At 36.4% G+C, this 22,297-nt stretch overlaps 1 protein-coding gene across 2 annotated transcripts in view; it reads left to right on the forward strand.

Annotated features, from left to right (window-relative positions):
• Lcor (ligand dependent nuclear receptor corepressor) overlaps window positions 1–22,297 on the forward strand; it is a 99,862-nt gene that overhangs the window by 47,178 nt on the left and 30,387 nt on the right. For both annotated transcript variants that reach the window (XM_028773828.1, XM_028773819.1), the window contains exons 5-7: window positions 10,573–10,705; window positions 17,460–17,747; window positions 20,465–20,558. In XM_028773828.1, the coding sequence (XP_028629661.1) occupies window positions 17,510–17,747; window positions 20,465–20,558 (332 nt within the window). In that variant the 5' untranslated portion in view covers window positions 10,573–10,705; window positions 17,460–17,509. The remainder of the gene's footprint in view (window positions 1–10,572; window positions 10,706–17,459; window positions 17,748–20,464; window positions 20,559–22,297) is intronic.

The following is a 22,297-nucleotide window of genomic DNA, read 5'->3' on the forward strand; positions in this document are numbered from 1 at the left end:
CAGACATACATATACACATAATTAAAGGTTTAAAACAAAAACAGAATGCAGAATGGTTGTGGAAAAAAGAAACAGAACAGTGTTGGGAGTTAGGACACGCTCAGTGTAACATTAGGAGTCACAGTTGTCAGGAGTTCAATAAGAATCCCTTAAGCAGCCTGGTGGTGGTGGCGCACGCCTTTGATCCCAGCACTTGGGAGGCAGAGGCAAGCAGATTTCTGAGTTTGAGGCCAGCCTGGTCTACAGAGTGAGTTCCAGGACAGCCAGGGCTACATAGAGAAACCCTGTCTCAAAAAAAAATAAAAAAACAAAAACAAAAAAAAAGAATCCCTTAAGCATTAAGACTGTTGCTGGCAAACTTGTTCATGGAACCTTCCTCATTTAGATTACTCTTCAGAGTGTTCTAGCCACAGCTACAACAAAAAGGTAGATTTAAGAAAATTAATTGGTAAAGTGACTTCATTCAGCATTGTTTTTTGTTTTTGGTGGGTTTTTTTTGGGGGGGAGGTTGTTTGTTTTGTTTTGTTTGGTGCCCGGCCAGCATTGTATTTTAAGCAAGAAAAATATTAAAGTCTTTATTAAAAGTTTACTCTTGTTAGTGTTAGATTACAAAGGTAAGGCATTTTGAATAGACATTAATGTTTTAAGATTTTATTGATTTCTGAAGTTTCGTTCTGTAAATGTTTCCTTCTTCCTTGAGAAGACACCCACCCTAATCCCTCCCACACACATACTGACACACTATATAACCCTTGCTTCCCTGGAAATCTGTGTAGATAGATCAGGCTGACCTAGAACTCACAGAGATCTACCTGTTTCTCTCTTCCTGCCAAGTGCTGGGTGTTTGCACATGGACTTTCTTTTTGTTCTTTCCCCTCTATTATAAAGGCCATTTTTATTATTCTTTCTCTTATCCAATCCTTAGTTTGGTATTAGACTTATGTTCTTTACCATAATATTTATATTTTCATTATATTTATTTATTGGAGTATGGACATGTGCAGGGCAGAGGACAACTTGCAGGAGTTGGTTTTCTTCTACTGTGTAGGTCCCCAGATCAAACTTAGGCCCTCAGATTTAGAGGAAAGCACCTTCATCCGCTGAGGGATCTTGCCACTCTTATTTGCATCTTTGATTATACTTCTTTGTGTCTTTATTATATGTTTTGGTTTTTAATTTTGAAAAGATTTTATTGATGTGTATTTGTGGTGGCCTCAGAGGCCAGAAATGGGTGGTGAGGGGAGATTGGATAACCTGGAACTGCAGTTAATCATTTGGGAGCTGCCATGTAGGGAATAGGACCTAGATCCTCTGAAAAGTAGATAGTGCCCTTAACCCCTGAGTCATCTCTCTAGCTCCCATGGATAGTACTTTTATCAATTTAATAGTCTTAATAAAGGAATTAAGAAATAGATAATACAAGATTTAAAACTAGTTCTATCTAGTGGCACAGATACAGTGCTATATAAGTTTGTAATGCTTAGACTTTATAATGCTATTAATCCCAATGGGCAGTTTTATATATCCTTGCATTTAAAATGACTTTGAACATCTAGAGATATCTATAGTCATAAGAGGATAGTGGGCAAAAATTTCAAAAAAACCTTCTGATGTGTTGTTTGTAAGTGAAAATTGAGGATAGTATTAACTTTTAGGTAGATATCATCACTATTAGCTGTGAGGGTGGCTGGTATTTATCTTTCATACTTTCTAATAGCATCAACTTGTATAATGGAAGAAAATTGTCCACAGCAGATGTTGAGTTGCTATATATTTTGAATACTGTGTTAAAACTCAATTTCTGTATAGTTCTTTTGAGAGGTTCCCAAAGATAGTTGCCTGCAGAATGATTCGTTTTCTTTCAGGTGCAATTCTCTTTCAGTCTTTCAGTTTATGTGTTTGCAGGTCTGTTTCATTAGGAAGCTAAGAGAATGGTGTGTGTGTGTGTGTGTGTGTGTGTTGGGAAGGGGATACTGGAAGAGTTACCAGTTTGATAGGGACTGTATTAAACATTTAGATTGTGGAAATATTAACATCTTAATATTTAGGTGTTTGACATAAACCAACAACTGTACATTGCACTCATTACACAAAAGCACCAGCTAATGGAAGATTAAGGTATTGAATAATACTCAGTCATGGATCTAATATTCACATGAGGAAGCCTTGAGCAGCTGGCTGAACATCTCTATTTTAATACTAATGGCAAGAATCTTAGAAGTCTTTACAGATGTTCTAGGGGCTTCTGTGAGATCATTGAGTTTTCAATATACTTTTAAGAATGTTTATATTAATGGCTCTCCGTCTCTGAAACCCAGTTCTTGTAGTGTCACTAGTGTTGTACTATTACTTCCTTATGTTTCAGACTTCACGTGCTCACTTTTCAGTTGGATCAAATTAAAAAAAGTTCCAGCGTCTTTCAGCCTATAAATGTAGCTAACATACTCATTAACTTGGTAGTTTGCTTAGTCAGACTGAAGATAGCATTTATATATAGCAAAAAATTGCATTGAACACAGTTTATACTTTGTTTATATAAAGAGCAAAAAATTAAGATTGTCTGTTAGATGATTGACCTTAACGTATATGAGCATTTAAAGTGGTGGCACCATTTTCTCTCAGACTTACTGGCATTTAAAGCAATGAGATGAAGGAATGCATCTCATCTTGTCCGCTTTTCTAAGTTCATTGCTAGAAATGTCAGGAAGCCATAGGATAGGTAACAGGCAAGGTGGAATAGCTATAGGCTCATGACTCTGGAAGACTTTTCTAACATAATCACTACAAAACTTGTGTGTATACACTTGCTTTTAGTTCCAATGGTACCAGTTTATAACAACTGTAACTAAATTTAGATAATTAAGGAACATAGTAAGCAGGAGTAGCTTTCAGAGTCATTCTTTTATTTTTTGAATTACACTTGGGAAACCTAGGCTACTTTATTCTTCCTTGGGAAGAAACTTGTCATTTGATTTTTCCATTTCCTTTTCTTACATTCCCTCAAGATAAAGTAAGCAGCCACTTAAACCTCCTCCTCCATCCAGCCTTAACTCCCCAGTTGTAGGGTGACAAATGTTAGACTTAAAAAAGAAACGCTAAGAGATGTTTGGCCTTACTATTTAAAATTTAACTTCATTAACAGTTTATTGCTGGGAGGATTAGCTTCCACACTAAGTTTGTTCCATTGTTTATTTAGCGACTCTGCTATTTCAGGGACCTGTGGAGCTATGATTGTTTTAGGTCTGGGAGAAGTGTAACGTTTCTATCAGGGCAGCAAAATATGCCCTGACTAAGCCTTACTCACAGGCTACTTTTTAAGTACCGTCAAGTTAAAGAGGCTGTGTAGGCAGCAGAATTTGCATGTGTCTTATAAGACCTTAAGTATTTACTATATTATCCTTAATAGAATACTTCTTACTCTTTACTCTTAATGAACACATTTGGAACCCTGAAACTAATTTTCAGTAGTCTTTCAAAACTGAGGTAATGTTTGTATATAGTAAAACTAATTCAAAGCATAGGGTTAGTTGACGTTTAGTAAATGCTTTCAGTTATATATACATAGCCACCAGCGTAGTGATGGTTGTTTACCCTGATGTTCCCCACCCCCACCCCCTACTCCCTGGTCCTTTGTGGTTAGTCTTTTCTTCAGACTTCCAGGCTTATGCAATCACTAGAGTTTTCCCTTTCCTAGAATTACATATAACCCTGCAATATTCAATCCTGTGTTTGACTGGTTTTGGTTAAGATGGGTTGTTATGACTCCTATTTGTTTTTATGTATAATCTTCTGTTCCTTTATTTTCTTTGTAATTTCTCTTAGCATAGATATGCCACAGTTTAGCCATTCATTTTATTAAAAATTATTTTATGTATATGAGTGTCTGCTTTGCATGTATGTGTGTATGCCACAAGTGTGCCTAGTGCCTGCAGAGTCAAAAGAAAGCATCAGATATTTTAGAACCGGAGTTATAGACTGTGAGCCACAATATGATGCTTGGAACTCAACCTACACCCTCTGCAAGAACAGCAAGTGCTCTTAACCACTGAGCCATCACTGGCTTCAAGCTGTTCATTTGAATTGTTGTTAGATTATGACTACTGTGACTTACTTATAAATCTTTTTGACTTATAAGTGTATCTTCATGCTGAGTAGTATGTGTGTTATTGATGTAACTCATTTTTGACACCATATAAGAGAACACCAGTGTTCCACATCTTGCCAGTGTTAGTGTTGTCAATTTTGACATTATCCAGTGGATATGTAAAGATATTTATCCATTACAGTTTTACTTTTTATTTCTTAGATGACCATTTATACTGATATTTCATTCATATTCTTCATCTATCCCTGCTTTCTTTCCATTCCCCTCTGTTTATACAGACACACCCTTATATGTATGTATGGTAAAATATTTCTTTAATCTGTTTGCCGTTTAAAGAAATTCACTAAGTTCTTTAATGGATTCTTTATAAACCTTTTAGTTGGATGTGATGTACAGCTATTTTCTCCTAATCTGTAGCTTCTTCCCCTCCCTCCCTCTCTCCCTTTTAAAGATTTATTTATTTATTTACCTGTTTATTTTGGGAATCAAACTCAGGTCTCCAGGGGTATGTTGAAAGTGCCTTCACCCACTAATCCATCTCCTCAGCCTCCTCAGATATTTTCTAATAGTGACACAACATAGACTTAGATACACGCTATAGTTGAAAACATCTTTTGGAGGTTTTTATTGGCCTGCCACTCCAAAAAGCAGTAAAGTATAATACTAGGTGATATATTTTCAAAGATTTCTATTTTTATTTTTATATATAGGGGCATCTTGCCTGTATGTATGTCTGTGTACCATGTGTGTGCAGTGACCAAGTAGACTAGAAGAGGTCTTTAGGTACCCCTGGCCATATAGTTACAGACAGTTGTGAACTGTCAGGTGGGTGCTGGGAGTCAAACCTGTGTTCTCTGGAAGAGTAGTCAATGCTCTTAACTGCTGAGTCCTCTCTCCAACCCCCATTAAAGTTTTTAGTAAAGAACTTGATGTCTTACTAGACAAGATCTTAGCTGTTCATTATTCCTTCTTAGCACTACTGCAGCTTTTTGGACGAATGTAAAACAATTGCTGAAAGAGGAGGCAGTATTTTCCTGAATAGCGTAGTGGTTCCATTCTGTCAGAAGCCAAGCTATGGGAGCTGATGAAGGTGGATAGGAGGAGAGCTCACTGTGATCTGTAGTGGAGTTGAGAGAATAAAGCTATGATGGCCAGGCAGCGTTAAAAACAGACAGAAACAGTGAATAAGGATTTGCATTCCAGAAACCAACTTTAAATAACAATATAGTTTTTAAAATGATACAATAATAAATTAATAAAAATGAAACAATGCTTTAATAACCATGCTCTTAACATTAGTTGCCAATTAAGGATTATAAATAGTATTATAATTATTGGTTGATCATTTTTGCCTTCAGTAAACTCATAATATGCAAAATTTAATACTCCTTACTCAGAGTGGCTGAAATAAAAATTGTTTCTATCTAAAATTGTTTTAGATTTGTTATTCAGTCATTGATTTTTTTTTTTAATGTATATGTTTTGCCTGCTTGTGTGTGTGAATGTGTACCATGTTCATGCTTGGTACTGGAAAGATCAGAAGACGTTGGAGACCTTGAAACGAGGGCTGTGCATATTTGTGAATCACCACACAGCTGTTGGAAACTGAATCCAGTCCTTTAGAATAGCGACAAATGGTCTTAACCATTGAGCCATCTCTCCAATTCCCTTTTTCAAGTATTTTTAATTTTATAATTGCATGTATTGTAAGCTGTGTTCCAGGAAGAAACAAGCTGCTTCTGTTGGTCCACCTGTTTTGATAATCTGTTATAAAGAAATACTACAAATGTGGAACATATTCATTGAAACATTATCTAAAAATGTTTATATGAAGATTTATTCAAACATTTTTATTATCTAATACAGATTTTATTTATTATCCCGATAATACATCCTAAATTGTCACACTCAGATCACAATGTTTAATACAAAACAGCCTTGGTTGTTTTTCTAGTATGAGGAAGGTAGGGTCAGGCAAATTTAGTTTAAGATGAGTCTGAGCTATAAAAAATTTACCTGCTTTATAAAAGTGAGTATGCCTAGATTTTCAATACTGATTAGTCTCACCTAACTCAGGAAGGAATCTATTTTCAAGTGATTTTGGAGTCATTGTACAATATTAAAATTTCCAGAGGTTCGTAATTTTTCTCTGTGTTCTTAGGAAAAGTAACTGTGATAGTCATCTTTGCAAATGTCATGGCTTTCGCAAGATAATTCTTTAATGTAAAAAGTCATAACCCTTAAAATAGAACAGTAATAGAGTTCACAGACACATTTTTCTGTTTTGGAATTCCGTGTGAGAATTCCATTAAGTAAGCAGCTGTAGACACATGAACACAGTGAGGTAAGCATGCCATCATTCTAACAAAGAAGCAGTTTTATGTAAACATAGTTTTAAACTTTTTACTGCTGCTGGATTGATGGCTCAGTGGTTAAGAGCACTGACTGCTCTGCCAGAGGTCCTGAGTTCAATTTCCAGCAACCACACGGTGACTGACACCCATCTGTAATGGGGCCTGATGCCCCTCTTCTAGTGTTTCTGAAGACAGCGGCAATGTACTCATAAATAAAAATAAATAAATCTTTTTTTAAAATTTTTATTGATTTTTGGTGAATTTCATATCATGTACCCCAATCTTTCCATCCCTCCATATCCACCCTCTATCCTTGCAGCCTCCCCCTAAAAGAAAACAAAACAGTAAAATAAAAATAAATATTAAAAAGAAGGAAAAAAATCCATTTCGCTGTGGAAGCTGCAGCTTTTTGCTCCAACAACTTTACTTGCAAATGTTCATTGCAGTGAGTCATTGGTCTGGTTTAAGGCCTCTGGTTTCTGTTACACTTTCAATAATGGATCCTCACAGGGACTCGTCCTATCCTATTAATGTCCTGTGTCATGGAGATGCTACAGCTTTGGTTATGCAGGACCAGCCCCTTCATCTGCTCCAGCTGTTCATAGGTAGGGTAGATGTTGCTGTAGGCTAACTCAAAGCTGCGTATCTGGGCCTGGATGGTATCTGAGCTGTTCAGCCTGCTAGCTCTTCTGCATCTGCTCCACCAGAGCCAGCTCTCCTGTTTTCCCAGGCAAGGGGTGAGGCTTTCTCTCACCATTGACATTATATTAACTCTTAATGCTTGCAGCCTCCCTCATTTTTCAATTAGTTATCAAGGAGTTAAAAAACCTAGAGTTATTACAGCAATACTTGTGTGGTTAATTACTCAGTAGTATGTCGTTATGACAGTCTAGTGGATTTTGGAGACATAATTAGCTGTAGATGTGAGCTGGCTTACCAGCTTATATCCTAAAGCAGGTAACTCCTAGAAGATAGAAATTCTAGTTTAGAACTTCAGCTTTATTCCTATTTGGTTCTGGCCAAAAGCTTCTTTTTTATATTGAAGTAACCAATGTCTTTTAGTTATTTACTTATAGAACAGTATCATGTTTTTTATTACATTTTGCTATACCATATATAATGCATGTATTTGAAATACAGTTGTGAGGAATGATAATGGAATGTTTGTTGATTTCCTGTCACCTGGGTATTCAGTTGCATAAGCTTTGTTGTATTTATTGTTCTTTTGTGTATCGTGTATGTATATACAGCAAGGGAGAGTAAGCCATGGTTTATTGTGCATCATTGCTGTAAAAGTCTTTTTCTACAATTCAGAGATGAGTTTGCCACCTTCCGAGTGTTGGGATTAGAGGCATGTACCAGCACACCTGGCTTGTTGTACATTTGTAGACAGGATGTTTACTCACAGTTGATAACATGTATGGTTAAAGTAGAAAACAAAGCAAAATGTATGATTTTGTTCTTTTAATATTTAGTTATTGTTCTGGGTAAGGCAAGTGAAACAGCTATTTAAGAATGAAAGTCATTTGTACACATAGTATATGCATACACACAGTTAAATGTATATTCATTCACGTGGGTAGAATAGGTTAATGGAGGTATCTTTTTCTTTCCTTTGCTATTAAATTTTTTGAAACAGTCTCACTGAAATTGAAGTTCACCATTCTGTTGGACTGTGACAGTCCAACAAGAATATACCAGCAAGCTATAGGTATCATTCTCCAGTTACGACATTGTGGATCATACATGTCTGGCTTCTTTCCTGAGTGCTAAGACTCTAGACTGAGGTCCTTGTGCTTGCATGACAGTCATTTTACTGATTGGAGCATCTCCCCACTTCTTACACAAAAACTCAGATGTTCTTCTAACATAGACATCAAGAATAGGGAACTCTATAACTTTTCATAGGTATACATGTTACAATGAAACTTAAAGATACCTAAACCTATTATTAAAAAGCAGAATCTTTTTTGGCAAACAATTCAGAGGAAGTTGATAACTCCTTTTTAGTGTCAATTGAAAAAAATACGTTAAAAAGTTAATGTTAGGCTGGGTGTTGGTGGCACACACCTTAATCCTAGCATTTAGGAGGCAGAAGCAGGCGGATCTCTGAGTTTGAGGCCAGCTTGGTTTACAAAGTGAGACTTCTAGGACTGCCAGAGCTACACAGAGAAACCCTGCTTGGAAAACAAAACAAAACAAACAAAACAAAAAGAGTTTAAAAAAAAAAAGGAACATCTGAGTTTTTGTGTAAGAAGTGAGGAGATGCTCCAATCAGTAAAATGACTGTCATGCAAGCACAAGGACCTCAGTCTAGAGTCTTAGCACTCAGGAAAGAAGCCAGACATGTATGATCCACAAATATTAGTAACAGTTTACCCCTGCAGAAGCACCTCATTACTATTGCAACAGACTTAGCAAATTATGCTCCAGTATGTAGCAAAAACAGGAGAGGAGTCAACTAAGAGCCACTGGAGGAGAGCAGACTGATAGGTGGCATAAATGCAGGCAGAGAGCGGGTAAGTGGAAGAGAGCCAGACTGGATAGAGATACTGAATAGTCATAACATAGTCATCTAAGAAATGGCACCAGAACCTACTAATCAAAATTGGATGACATGATTTACTCTTGCAATTTCAACACTTTGGAGGTGAAAGAAGAAGAATCATATGTTTTAGGGGAGCCTGGGTAAATACTGAGGCCCTGCTTCATATGTGGGGAAAACCAGAACGTTATGAGTCATTTAGACCCAGCAAACATGTATCAGGCCACATTACTCATGCTTACTAGGTACTTTGATGTTCTTCAGCTGCTAAATATAGTTAACATAGTGATCTGATGTAGAAATTACCTCTTAAATGTGTAGCTAAGAAAATGAAAATAGACATCCATGCAGAAACTTGGGCAGATAGTACTCTTGTTCCTCATGTGATAGTGGAAGAGTGGAAATTGTCCAAATAGTCCACTCTTGAATGAGTGATGTAGCCATAAAATAGAATGTTCATTTAGCAATAAAAGAAAATACCACGCCAGCCATGATATAAATGAACCTTATATTCTAGGGGAAATTGTCACACCCTTCCCCTGAAAAAAAAAATATGGCTCCATTTAGATGAAAGATCACAGTCTGCATATCTTCAGAGGTAAAATAAAGTATAACTGGCTGTTTAGGGCCAGGTGCAAACAGAGGAATGGAAGCTTGAGTGTTAATGGGATACAAATACTCACATTGTGATGGTAACGATTTATAGATATGAATAAAATCTATTGGGTTTTACATTTGGTGGCTGAATTATACCTGGTGAAAGTGTTTAAAATAAATTGGTTGAAACAAATAGAAATGATGAATAATTACAATGGGAAAATCATAGAACGTGGTTGTAAACAGTGGGTATACTTTAAGTCTTTGAAATGTGTGGGTTATAATGTGCTCGCAATTCTTATGTATGTTTTATTTTGCAAAGTGTGACCTACTGTCTTGTTTAGAAAGTTTTTATAAGTAGTCTGTGGTGAAAATAAATGCCTGAGTTTATACACTACAGTGATGTGGAAGACATGTGAGCACAGGTCTTAAAGGATGCTTAGAAGGTGTACTGTGCATTCTGTGGTGCTCATCATTGTTCTGGTCTCCTGTTTATCTGGGAGAGGCAAGAATGAAAATAAGTGCAGAGCACTATCATCTAACCGCAGTGTGCTTCTGCAGACCAGAAGTGATGTTGGAGGCTTCTGGGATGAGTTAATTGCAGCAGTGAAAACTTTTATTATTCCATGTTTTTATGTATATTCAAGCACAGACACAATGTAACTAAAAATACTGAAGTGTACTTGGAACAGGAAATGTGTGGTTTCAGTTCATTCTCATAGTGCCAGCTTTGACTTACTTATCAATATAACAATCCAGTAAAGATCTGAAAGGCACCATTACAGTACAGTTATCTAGAAACAGAATTTAGGTTTTAAATATTTAAACCAATTTTTAAAATTCAAGTATTATAAATATATTATACTAGTTTGTACTTTTGGCTTGTAAAACTTGCCTTTATGCATCTGTGCCTTGGATTTTTTGGATGGGAAGAGATTTCTGTACAAACATTTTACACAATATTTTTGCAGGGACATTTAGTCGGTTTGGATGAGCCAGCTTCCGGAGCTGGGCAAGAAGCTTTGCTTAAACAAGAGCACGCAAAAGTCACTCGACTCCAGAGACAAGCAGAAGAGTTCCTCAATGCAGTCTTTTATAGAAAAGGTTAGTTTCAGTGGCAGATGACACACTGTCTGCTTGTCATGTATTAATCTCCTTAATTTCAATGTCATTTTAAGTTATTCTTCAAATATTTGTCTTCCCTTATCACATTAAATTTGAAATAATGTTAAGACAGCCCATTGTCCTCTTTAATTTTAAACTGGGGTAAGTTTAGTTAAATAGTTCAGAGATGTATTGTGTAACTTTGCAGTTCATTAGATACATTTTAGACTTATAAAATGCTACTTAATAACTATAAAAATTAAATCCTTAATAACTATAAAACCAGCTCAGTAAATTGAAACTCTGACCTGAAATTTTATTTGAAGTGAAAATGTAGTTGAATCTTACAGTTGTATTTGTTTTTATAAGCATTAATCTCTTTTAAAATATATTTATTTTTATTTCATATGTGTATTTTGCTTGCATGTATATATGTGCACCATGTATCAGATCCACTGCAACTGGAATTTTAGGGTAGGTGTGAGCCATCATATGGGTGCTGGGAAAATCCAACCCATTGATATAATCTCATTTCTGAAATTTTAAAAACTTAACCTTGTAGAAAACTGTACACTAAAATAAACTTTCTTGTTTACATTTTGTGTCAAATTTAATAGTCCCCTCTAGGATTTCCAGCACATCATTTTCCTTCAAGAAAGCTTGTTTTATATTGGTTTTGAAAAGCAGAAAGATCTCTCTACCAGTCTTGACCAACCCATGGTTCTCAAACCAAACCATGTAGCCAAGGATAGCTATCAATGTGGTCTAACACAAAATTGCTTAGGACATTATGATATTTTTAAAAATTTTTGCAATTAGTATAATAACATTATGTTGCAATGCCAGAAAGAAGCATGCATCTTGAGGCTTAGGGATTCTTCTTAGGAACAGTTAATTTTCTGTCTTTATTTTATTTTACATATGAATGTTTTTTCTGCATGCATGCTCGTGTGTGTGTGTGTGTGTGTGTGTGTGTAGTACTCTTGAAGGTTAGACGAGGGTATTGGATACCCTGGAAACGGAGTTATAGATATTTGTGAGCTACCATGTAGATTCTGGAAAATCTCAGTCCTTTGAGTCTTAACCATTGAGCCGTCTTTCCATCTCTTCCCCGCCTCCTTCCTTGGTTGTTGTTACTGTTATCATTCTTGCCCATCCCTACCCCCAGTCCCACATATCGTCTCACTATGTACCTCAGGCTGTCCTGGAACTCATGAAGATCTGCTTGCTTCTGCCTCCCAAGTGCTGGCATTAAAGGCAAGCATCACTATACCCTGCTTCAATTCTTTTCTTTATCCACATAACCTCTTTATGATCTTATCTTGTTTTAATTAGAAAAGAGTCTGTCCGTCTGTCTGTCTGTCTCTACCTAATCTATCATCTATCCATCCACCTACCCACCCACCTACCCACCCACCTGATTTGTTTGTGGTTTGAGATAGGGTCTTGCTTTGTAGCACTGGGTAACCTAGATTTACCAGAGATCCTCCTGCCTCTGCCTCCCAGAAGCTGAGATTAAAAGTTGTGTGATGGCTGGCTATGTTAATAAATTCTTCCTGAATGAATTTCTGTTCCTTAATTACACATTTCCCTCTCCTGCTAGGGTAGAAGCAATTATGATAATTTCTGAAAACATTTCCTACAAGGTAGGCATAGTAGAACATTCTTGTAATTCATGCAGTTGGGAAGCAGGGATGGGTGGTTCTGAAAGGAATAAAAGGAGTTATTTATATTACTGACTATTGGTATACCTAACCCTGTAACCCTCAGCCGACTCAAAAGAGCCTATCTCCTACACTGCACCACACTTCCATTGCCTTCACACCATTCATTTCCCCAAGATGCCCTTGTTCCATCTCAAGGTTGACAGTATACCAGAAGTGGAATAATATTCTAATGTTTGGAAAAGATAAATAAATAAAAAATAAAATTAAAAAAAGGCCAGGCAGTGGTGACACATGCCTTTAATCTCAGCACATGGGAGGCAGATTTCTGAGTTCAAGGCCAGCCTAGTCTACAGAGTGAGTTCCAGGACAGCCAGGGCTGCACAGAGAAACCCTGTCTCAAAAAAACAAACAAACAAACAAACAATCTAATGTTTGATTACTGTTGGATACTAGCTGTCATGGTTGGTGTGATCAATGTTTTCAGAACATTAGTGAGGTGAGATGTCTTGTAAACTTATGGTATTCCTTTAACCAAGTTTGTTGTTTGAGGAAAACACATGCTTTTGTATTTTCGTTGTTTTTTTTCCCCATTAGATCCCTAGGAAAATCAAATTTCTAAGCGTGCCAGCACTTCCCTTTAATACTCATTGGCACGCTGACCTGTATCTCCCAGATGAGTCTTTCAGATTTTCTTTATCAGCGTAAGTGCCTGGAGTTACAAAATTATGTTTTTTAAAAAGTAATTTCATGAGATTTGTGAATATTTGATTATTTTAGTAAAGGATTTCACATCGATAGGTGTGGCATCACACTTCTTTAATGTCTTAGTTCCTGCCGGCCTCGTCCACATAATGAGTTCCCTGCCAGGCAAGGCTACATAGTTGAGGCCTGGTCTGAAAAAATGGTGGTGGTGGTGGTGGGGGATTGACATTTAAGATATTACCTAGTAGCTCATTATCCAAAACGTTTACAGTTGTTCTCCACCAGCATGTAGATAAACAGTGTCCTTGGTCTGTATGTTGTCTTAGTAACCTTTTAAACTAATGCTAGGAAGCCTTCTCTCTGTGTACATTCTCTACCTGTTCTTTGGTTAAGGGTAGTGATGGTTAAGCACAGCCGTTCTCTCAGTGATGCTCTAGCCTACTTAGCTCCATGCCTTTGTCCTAGAAGAATAAACTGTGTTACAATATATTCTCTCCCTCCCTCCCTCCCTCCCTCCCTAAGATTTATTTCATTTATATGAGTACACTGTGGCTGTCTTCAGACACACCAGAAGAGGACATAGGAACCCATTATAGATGGTTGTGAACCACCATGTGGTTGCTGGGAATTGAACTCAGGACCTCTGGAAGAGCAAGCAGCCCATGCTCTTAACCGCTGAGCCATCTCTCCAGCCCCTATGTTATAGTTCTTATATACTGTTGGGTTCATAATGTTTACAGTAGGAATTCTTACCTTAAAATTGGTTTCGGGATTTGTACGCAACTTGAGTTTGTATATTGGTTGTACAGTGGTGTGAGGTTGCTTTGGAATTGAAAGTTCTTTCTCTTTGCTTTATATCTTAATATAGTTGCTTTATAGGTGTTTTATTAATCTTGATGAAAATATCTCTGAAGCAGACATTCGTGTGCTGTAATGCCAAAAGCAGGCAGTATCCAGGGAGATGATGTGAAGTTTTTCTGAAGAAAGAATAGTTTGTTTAACTGAGGTTAGCTTTCTCTGCCCTAAATGCTAAACAGTATGAAAGTGTTTGAGGCTTCACATTTTGGAATCTTTGTGTGGACTTTACCAATTGAGAGCTCTAATCTGAGAATTCAGAATTCAAACATTTTTGAGTCTTATGTCAACACTTGAAAGATTGGAATTTCAGAGCACTTTGTGTTTCAGATTTTCACATTTGGCATGTAGCTTTTAATTCCAGTGCTTGGATTTAGTTTGTCCAAGGGTTGTAAATTGCGTGTTTTAAATAATTATGTGGAGTTTGGTCCAACTAAGTAGATACATGTCATAAAAGCAGACTTTGTGATTGGTCCTATGTAACAAGTTCTTACTAAGAAGAGCACTATGCCTCTCACAGACATAATCACACTCTTTCTCAGTCTGCTTTGCTATCTGTGTTAAAAGTGGGGTAATTCTGCCTTTAATCCCAGCCTTTGGGAGACAAAGGCAAATGGATCTCTGTGTGTTCCAGGCCAGACTGGTTTACATAGGTAGTTTCAGGGCACCCAGAGCTAAATAGAGATGTGGGGTGGGGGTGGGGGGTGGGGTTCTCTCAAAGAAAGATTTATATAATAATTTCTTAAAATAGTATTTACATTTTGAAATATATCACTGGCTGTACTCTAACAGATGGGTTGGTTGGTTGGGGTTTTTTTCCCCTTCCCCTTCGAGACAAGGTCTTAAAGTTCAATATATAGACCAGTGTGGCCTCCAATTTTCAGAGAACTGCTTGCCTCTGCCTCAACTACTAGGATAAAAGGTGTGCCACCACATTCAGCTGTGCTGTGCTGTGCTGTGCTGTGCTGTGCTGTGCTGTGCTGTGCTGTGCTGTGCTGTGCTGTGCTGTGCTGTGCTGTAATGGTTACGTGTTTTTGTATAGGTTCTCTCCCAGCTGCATCTTATAATAATTGCTTTTACTTGACCCAGTTGAGAGTTTTTCCCCAGACACGACCATGATTACAGAATTTTTTTTAAGTAAATCAAACAGTGAATGCATTCAAGAAACTCTTAGAAGATAGAGAACTTTAAATGGCAGCAACAGCAGTTATACACATTGAATATTTTGTCTCATTATTGTGGTGTTCACTTAATAAAAGAAACAAGATACAATACTGGCTTTTAAACCTCCAAGGTAGAACTTAATAGTTCTTATTGTAAAATCTTTTACTCATCACAAAGCTCTTTAATAGTTATTAATTAACACAGACTCCATAAATTACTGTATTTTGCTACAGATTTGGAAACTTTCAAATCTTTATTACACATTCTTCTGCTTTCCACGAGGTAAAAACATACCATCAATATATTGAAGTTTTATATATTCTTCCATATGGATATTATATGTTATGTAGGAGAAAAGGTCCTTCTATAACTGTATTATAACTATAAAGAAAATTCAGAATCCAGGTGTGATGGTACATGCCTTGAATTCTGGGTGGTATAAGTAGGAAGATCACTTAATTCCAAACCAGCTTGGTCTACATAATGAATTACAGGCCAACCAAGGCTAAATAGTGAAACTCTTGTTTCCAAAAACAAACAAACAAATAAGATTACCAGTGTAGGGGAGGGGCTGGAGAGAAAGGGCTTAGCAGTTAAGAGCACTGGCTGCTTCTGCAGAGGATGTGTGCTTAGACCTTGGCATATTCGTAGCCACTCACAAATACTTGTAATGCCAATTCCAGGAGACCTGGTGCTTTCTCTGACCTACACAAGCACCAGGCATGGGTAGTAATTGAGATTATACAAATTTATATTTATATTAATATTAATGTCCATTTAACACGCACATATGCAGGTACTCACACACATTAAATGAGAGTCAGAAAGGCTGCCTAGATGGGTAAGGGTGCATTTGCTGTTGAGCCTGACAACCCAGGTTGAATCCCCAGGACTCTCATGATGAAAGGAGAAAATTGACTCCTGCAGGTTGTCCTCTGACCTCCAAATATAACATGACACCAGCACAGGCACACACATGAAAACTGAGTGGATAAAAGTATTTTAAAAGGCACTCTATGGCTCAAATTTTATTAAAACATGATAAACATTGCAATTGGTTGTACAAATCTTTCTCTTTATTAAATATCTTTAAAAAAAAACTGATTGCAACACCGAGTCTGTATTTATAGAGGAAATGTAGGGTTACATTTCCAAATTATTATGAACATTTATTTGCTTTTTCTAGCTAATTTTAACAAATAAAGAAACTATAGCCCTTTGAGAACTCTTGTAAAGGCCTTGAAGAGGCCATGGAAATTAAATGTACCAATGAATATTAAGGTCAGGAGCAGAATTATAAAGAAGTTTTATTAGTAATTACCTGTACAAGTTTAGGTCACATTTCTCTTGTTTTAAAGGTATTAGTTGGTAATTGATTTGATTGTTGTATTTATTACTCAAATAAATTGAACACACTTTACACCGGACAAGATTAGGGATATAGGAATCAACAGATGCAGTCTCTAGGTAATTATAGAAATGTGAAGATAACAGGTTTACACAGATCTTTTTCCTTTCGTCCTAACCCTATTTTAACTTGACGATCCTTCGCAGTTCTGAGAGAGTCAATTTTCCTGTGTTTTCTTTTGAATGAACATTGTCTAGATGTTGATTACTTAGGTGTTTATTGTATCAATTTCCTAGTTGTACTCTAAAGGTTGGCAGGTTATACTTAAAGAACTCACGGAAAATTTGTGGGTTTCAGCTTTTGAAATGTGGTGTTTAAACTCCTAGCTATGAATTTTAAAACTGTGATTCACAAACCAATAGTAGCTGACACCATTTCTCAAGGCCACCCTCAAGATGCTCAATCTGAAACTCTGGGGATAGTACCCAGCAATCTGTCTTTACATGGATCTTGAAATTAAATCCTGGATCCTAAAGTTAAATGTTTTTCATTTCCATAAATGTTTTTCATGTCTTGCTATTCCTTTACTCATTAACAAGAAGTAATCAAGCAGTCATAGATTCAGTAACCGGTACTTGAGGAATATAAGGAGTTGTTAAGGGGAAATCAAGGGAAAACTTGACGTTTTCTACACATGGTCACAGTAACTGTTTGCTAAGAGAAGGCTTAGGAATTTCCATATCAGGTAAGTGATTTTACCCATAAAATAGCATTCGATACCCCTTATTTAATTTTGTAATCCTAGTGGGTAAATTGTTTAGAAATACACGAACATTTTATTTTCAGTATCTATGATTGCTTACCAGTTAAGACTATAAATCAAATGAGGAATGAATGCAGTTGTTAGGATACTAGATTTTTAAGGAAAACTAAATTTTATGTTTTCTTGAAAGCTGTCTTTTTTTCTTTTCCTTAGTTTATTGTCCCACTTTAAAAGTAAATAAATCTTTGTTTACAGACAGTCCCTGGGTCTCCGACCCCAATATTCCCTTAGTGGCCCGTGAGATCATGCAGCGAATGATCCAACAATTTGCTGCTGAATATACCTCAAAAAATAGCTCTACTCAGGACCCCAGCCAGCCCAATAGCACAAAGAACCAAAGCCTGCCGAAAGCATCTCCAGTCACCACCTCTCCCACGGCTGCAACTACTCAGAACCCCGTGCTCAGCAAACTGCTCATGGCTGACCAAGACTCACCTCTGGACCTTACTGTCAGAAAGTCTCAGTCAGAACCTAGCGAACAAGGTATGGTTTTCGTCATGGTCTTCTCTACCCAGTCAGAAGACTTTAATTTGGGGAAGAAAAGTATAATAAGTAGGGAACCAACAATAAGAATAGGATAGAAAGGAATGTGATTCTAGCTGGTCATGATTATATGCTCTTGTGTGTCCCAACTGCATGGGCTGAGGCAGGTGGATCACTTGGGGTCAAGGCCAACCTGGGCAATGTAGCGAGGCTTGTCTCTTAAAAATAAAAATCATGTCTTTCTTAAATTGTTCTGACTATTAAGTGATAGGGAAGTACATTAGTACATGGCAGTCGTGATAGATACAGGAAAATAGATACTTTTCCATACAGGAAAGTTAGGGAGTAATAACTAAACTTTAAATTAACCTGAGGGCAGTATAAAGCTGTTTGACTTTCTAAAATGATATATCAGATTCTTAAAACTATAAAAAGGCGTTTCTCCATGTATCCTCAACATTCTACTATTAATTAGCATTTATCTGAGAAACATTCTTCGCATGGAAGTTATACTCTACAAATGAGATAAGTAAAAATATGTATTGTAATTTCAAAAGAGTATTAGGCCAGGTGCAGTGATGCACACCTTTAAACCCAGCTTTTGGGAGGCACAGGCAGGCAGATCTCTAAGACCAGCCTCGTCTACTAGGCCATCAAGGGCTACATAATGAGACCTATGTTTAAAGTAAATCATATTATAAATAAAAGACAATATTGCTTAAGTTGTTGGATATACTATATATACATGTACTAAGTTAAGGAAATAACTTGAAGATAAGTATTACTGAGAATCCAAGTCAGTGGAAGCATTAAGAGGTTATGAATTTTGTTCAGATGTTTCTTGAGTCTCTGAAGTGTATTTTAAACAGATTAAGTCCCTGCTGCTTTGTGTTCTCACAAAGTGCTGTCAGCATTTTTGCAACCGAGGCACTTTTGAACTTCTACAAGTGATTATAATTGGTGGTGTCTTAGGGAATGACTATTGTCTTCAAAACTTAAGAATAGCAGGAAATGTATGCTATGTATGGGATTATTGGTAAGAAATAAATTTTGATGAAAGAACTAAATTTTTAAAAATAATTTCTTCAAAAGAACCTTTTTCTTATTTCAAGCAATGTATGAAGATGTCCCCATGTATAAAGATGTATTTGAGTATGCTTTCTCCCTTTTTGCATACTGGAGGCCTCCTACCCTTCTCTCTGTTGACACTGACAGTGCACCTTTGGTTACTGTATTTACAAAGTTATATCTTCTTGTTTTGTTTGTTTGTTTGTTTGTTTGATTCTTTGTTTTGGAGACAGGGTTTCTCTGTGTAGCCCAGGCTGTTGGAACTCACTCTGTAGACCAGGCTGGGATTATAGGCCTGTGCTACCACTGCCCAGCATTTTGCAGTTTTATTGAGGATTTTGTTTTTGTTGTTGTTGTTGTTTTTACTACAAAATGACATTTTTCACTAAAAATCTCTTGGCTGTAGATAGTGTATCAAAAGCTTCAGATTTATAAAAGAGTAGCAATGTAGAGGTGTGTGTGTAGTGTTAGCAATGGAGGATAGTTTATAGTGTGATTGTCTTGGGTTAGAAAGATTCTAAGCATTTACTTCTTAGATCTCCAGTTGTGTATTAGATATCTAATAGGCTGCTGTTTGGTTCTTTAAACAACAATTGGGTTTATAGATGTTTTAATGACTTCTAAAAACAAAACTATATGAAGCTAGGTCTTTAATTTTACATGTTTAGCTGCATATTTACTTGTAACACCCAGATATGGGAAGTTGCAGTGTCCTCAGATGTACATTGTAAGTAAGTAGATCCTATCCAGATTTATTTTTGCCATAGACACCAAGACCTTCCTGCTGCCCAATTAGAAATCAAATCAGAAGCTCTGAGTTATCTTTCTTCACTCTATGGAATGGAAGCTTTGAAAATTGTCAAGTATAGCTGTCTATAAAGGGAAATTAACTTTGAAAACAAGAACATCTTTAATTTTACACATTAATAACACAAATTGTGATTCATCTCATTTTTGGGCTATACTTCCATGCTTTTATAACACTAAGATGTTTCCCACTAAATTGGAACACTATTTTTAAAATATTTTAATTTTTTAAAAAACCCTTTTCTTAAACAAAATTTAACAATTGAAATTTGAATTTTCAGGACCTTAAGAGACTTAATTCAAGTATACATATTTCAATATCAAAGAATAGTTAAAATACAAACAAATTATCCTTCAGATTATGTTTTATATACATGAAGTGTAATTAAATCATTTAAAAACAAATTTCTGATTATAAATTTTCCACATTAAAGTTTCATGTGCTTTGAAGTTTCAAATAGATAGATCTTGGGGAATTTATATTCATACACTTGAATAGAGGATTAGGAAATGAAGTATAATAATTCTAGTATAGAACTCATGCTCTATAACTGGTGTTTCTAATGTCTCAATATATCTTAGCATCTTCTAAAATGTTTTACCTTTCTTTTGCCCTGTTGACAAGAAATTTTGCCCTGAGAAATGCATGTATATTACATGTAAAACATTACAATATGCTTTGCTAAATTTATGTTTCTTTGGGAGAAATCTACTTTGATTATTTTGAATTTAATACTTTAATGTAATAAATATTGCTTAGGCTTATTTCCTAATTTATAGTATATCTGGTTCACATTTGTTTTGGTTCTTAAGTTCTCAGGTATTTTTTTGTGTCTCTACAGACGGTGTACTTGATTTATCTACTAAGAAAAGCCCATGTGCTAGCAGCACTTCCCTGAGCCATTCTCCAGGCTGCTCCAGTACTCAAGGGACCGGGTAAGGGAAAGCATTTATAGACTTCCACAGTTTTATATAGATAACTCATCAAAGGCTAATCAGCCAATTTCCTTGAGTATTTTAATAACTTACCATTTAGATTAACAGTCTTACAGGTGAGTCGTTCATAAAATGGCTCAGTCCATCAAGGAGAAGTGTATTTTTGCAGTCTAAAATTGGGGAGTGTCGATTAATCTTGCCAGTTTAGTACATGTAGAAAAATTCATGAGTGTCACGAGAACAAATCTTGGGGCCTTTCGTCAGTGTTTTGGAGTGTGGAATCTGTGCTGCACAATTACAGTGTGTAAACATGAGGATCGTAGAATTTGTGTTCAAGTTGTTGAATCAAAAGTGGGCTCTGGTGTTCCATTTGGTATCCCTAGTAAGATGTGTGTTATATGTGTTTATTTTTGTTTGCTTGGGTTTGGTTTTTGGCTTTATTGACTGTCGATTTGAACTGCAGTTTTAATTCCATGGCAGTTCAGAAAATATAATTGTGGGGTTTTTTTTTGTTTTTAATAGAATATTGTAGGTAGATGAATGACCATTTTATGCTGTCAAACATTATATACTCAGTTTGATAACTCTTAACCCCACAGTGGGTTCTGTGACCAGTTACTTTATAGTGTAAGAATTACCTAATTCTCATGACATGTATCTAGTAACCATTTTGATAAAGCAGATATTAATAAATATTTAGCACCATATTAGAAACCTGCAACATCATCTTGATACAAAAGATTATTTTGAGTTTAAATTTGTTAATAGTGTATTCCTTTAACTTTCTAAGACTGTTGATATGGGGAGGTTTTTAGACACTAAAGGAATAAATGGGCACTAAATGGACTAATTCTTTCCATCCTGATCTTAATTATCTTCAAATTGAGGGGTTCTTTTACTGACTTCTTTAAAAGGTTCCCTTTATTTTCCCCTAAATCCCATTGCTTTCCTCCCTTCCCACACTATCAAGCTTAAAAATATTAACCTGTTTTCTCATGGTTAAATATAAACTCTTCTCAGGATTTTATTGTGTATATATTAAGTATAAGCCAGCATGATCCCAAGTTACTTGGGTCCCTTTAGTTTACATAAATGAGTCCCATGTTTAAGATTCACCTTCAACATGGCTGCCAGATCATAACTTCTGTGTGCCTTCCTCTGAATGGAAAATGTTTTCTACTTGGTTTTGTTTTATGGAAGATAAATCTATCAGCAGTACTGCCCGTCTTTCAGTTGAGTATTCAGTGTTACTGTGTTAATGGTGGCAATAGTCTCTGTAAAATCTGGGGGAATATAGTTTATCATTTATTTGTGTAAAATTACACTTTTGGGCCTGACTGATAGAATCAATTCTCTTGGGAATGCTTTGCCAGCTGCCATTCTTAAGATCAATAACCTTTCTCTTATAAAAATTAAAACTCTATGAATTAGGGTCTGGGGAGATGGCTCAGCTGCTGAAGAGTCTGCCACACATGCATGAAGACCTTTGTCTGGATTCCCATGACCCACAGGTGGCAGGGCTACCAACTATGTCTATAATCCCATAGCGGGTGGAGTGGGCAGAGACAGAGGATCCCTGGTGGTCCTTGGTCATCCTGCCTATCAAATCTATGGGCTCCAGGTTCACTAAGAAAAAAGTCTCCCCCATACACCAGGAAGAAAAAAAAGGACAAAATGACCAAGGAAGGAAGACATCTGATATACACAGTACCCCAAAACAACAGCAAAATCTTATGAGT

Source organism: Grammomys surdaster, unplaced genomic scaffold (genome assembly GCF_004785775.1).
Source record: "Grammomys surdaster isolate TR1022 unplaced genomic scaffold, NIH_TR_1.0 66, whole genome shotgun sequence".
Taxonomy (NCBI): Eukaryota; Metazoa; Chordata; class Mammalia; order Rodentia; family Muridae; genus Grammomys; species Grammomys surdaster.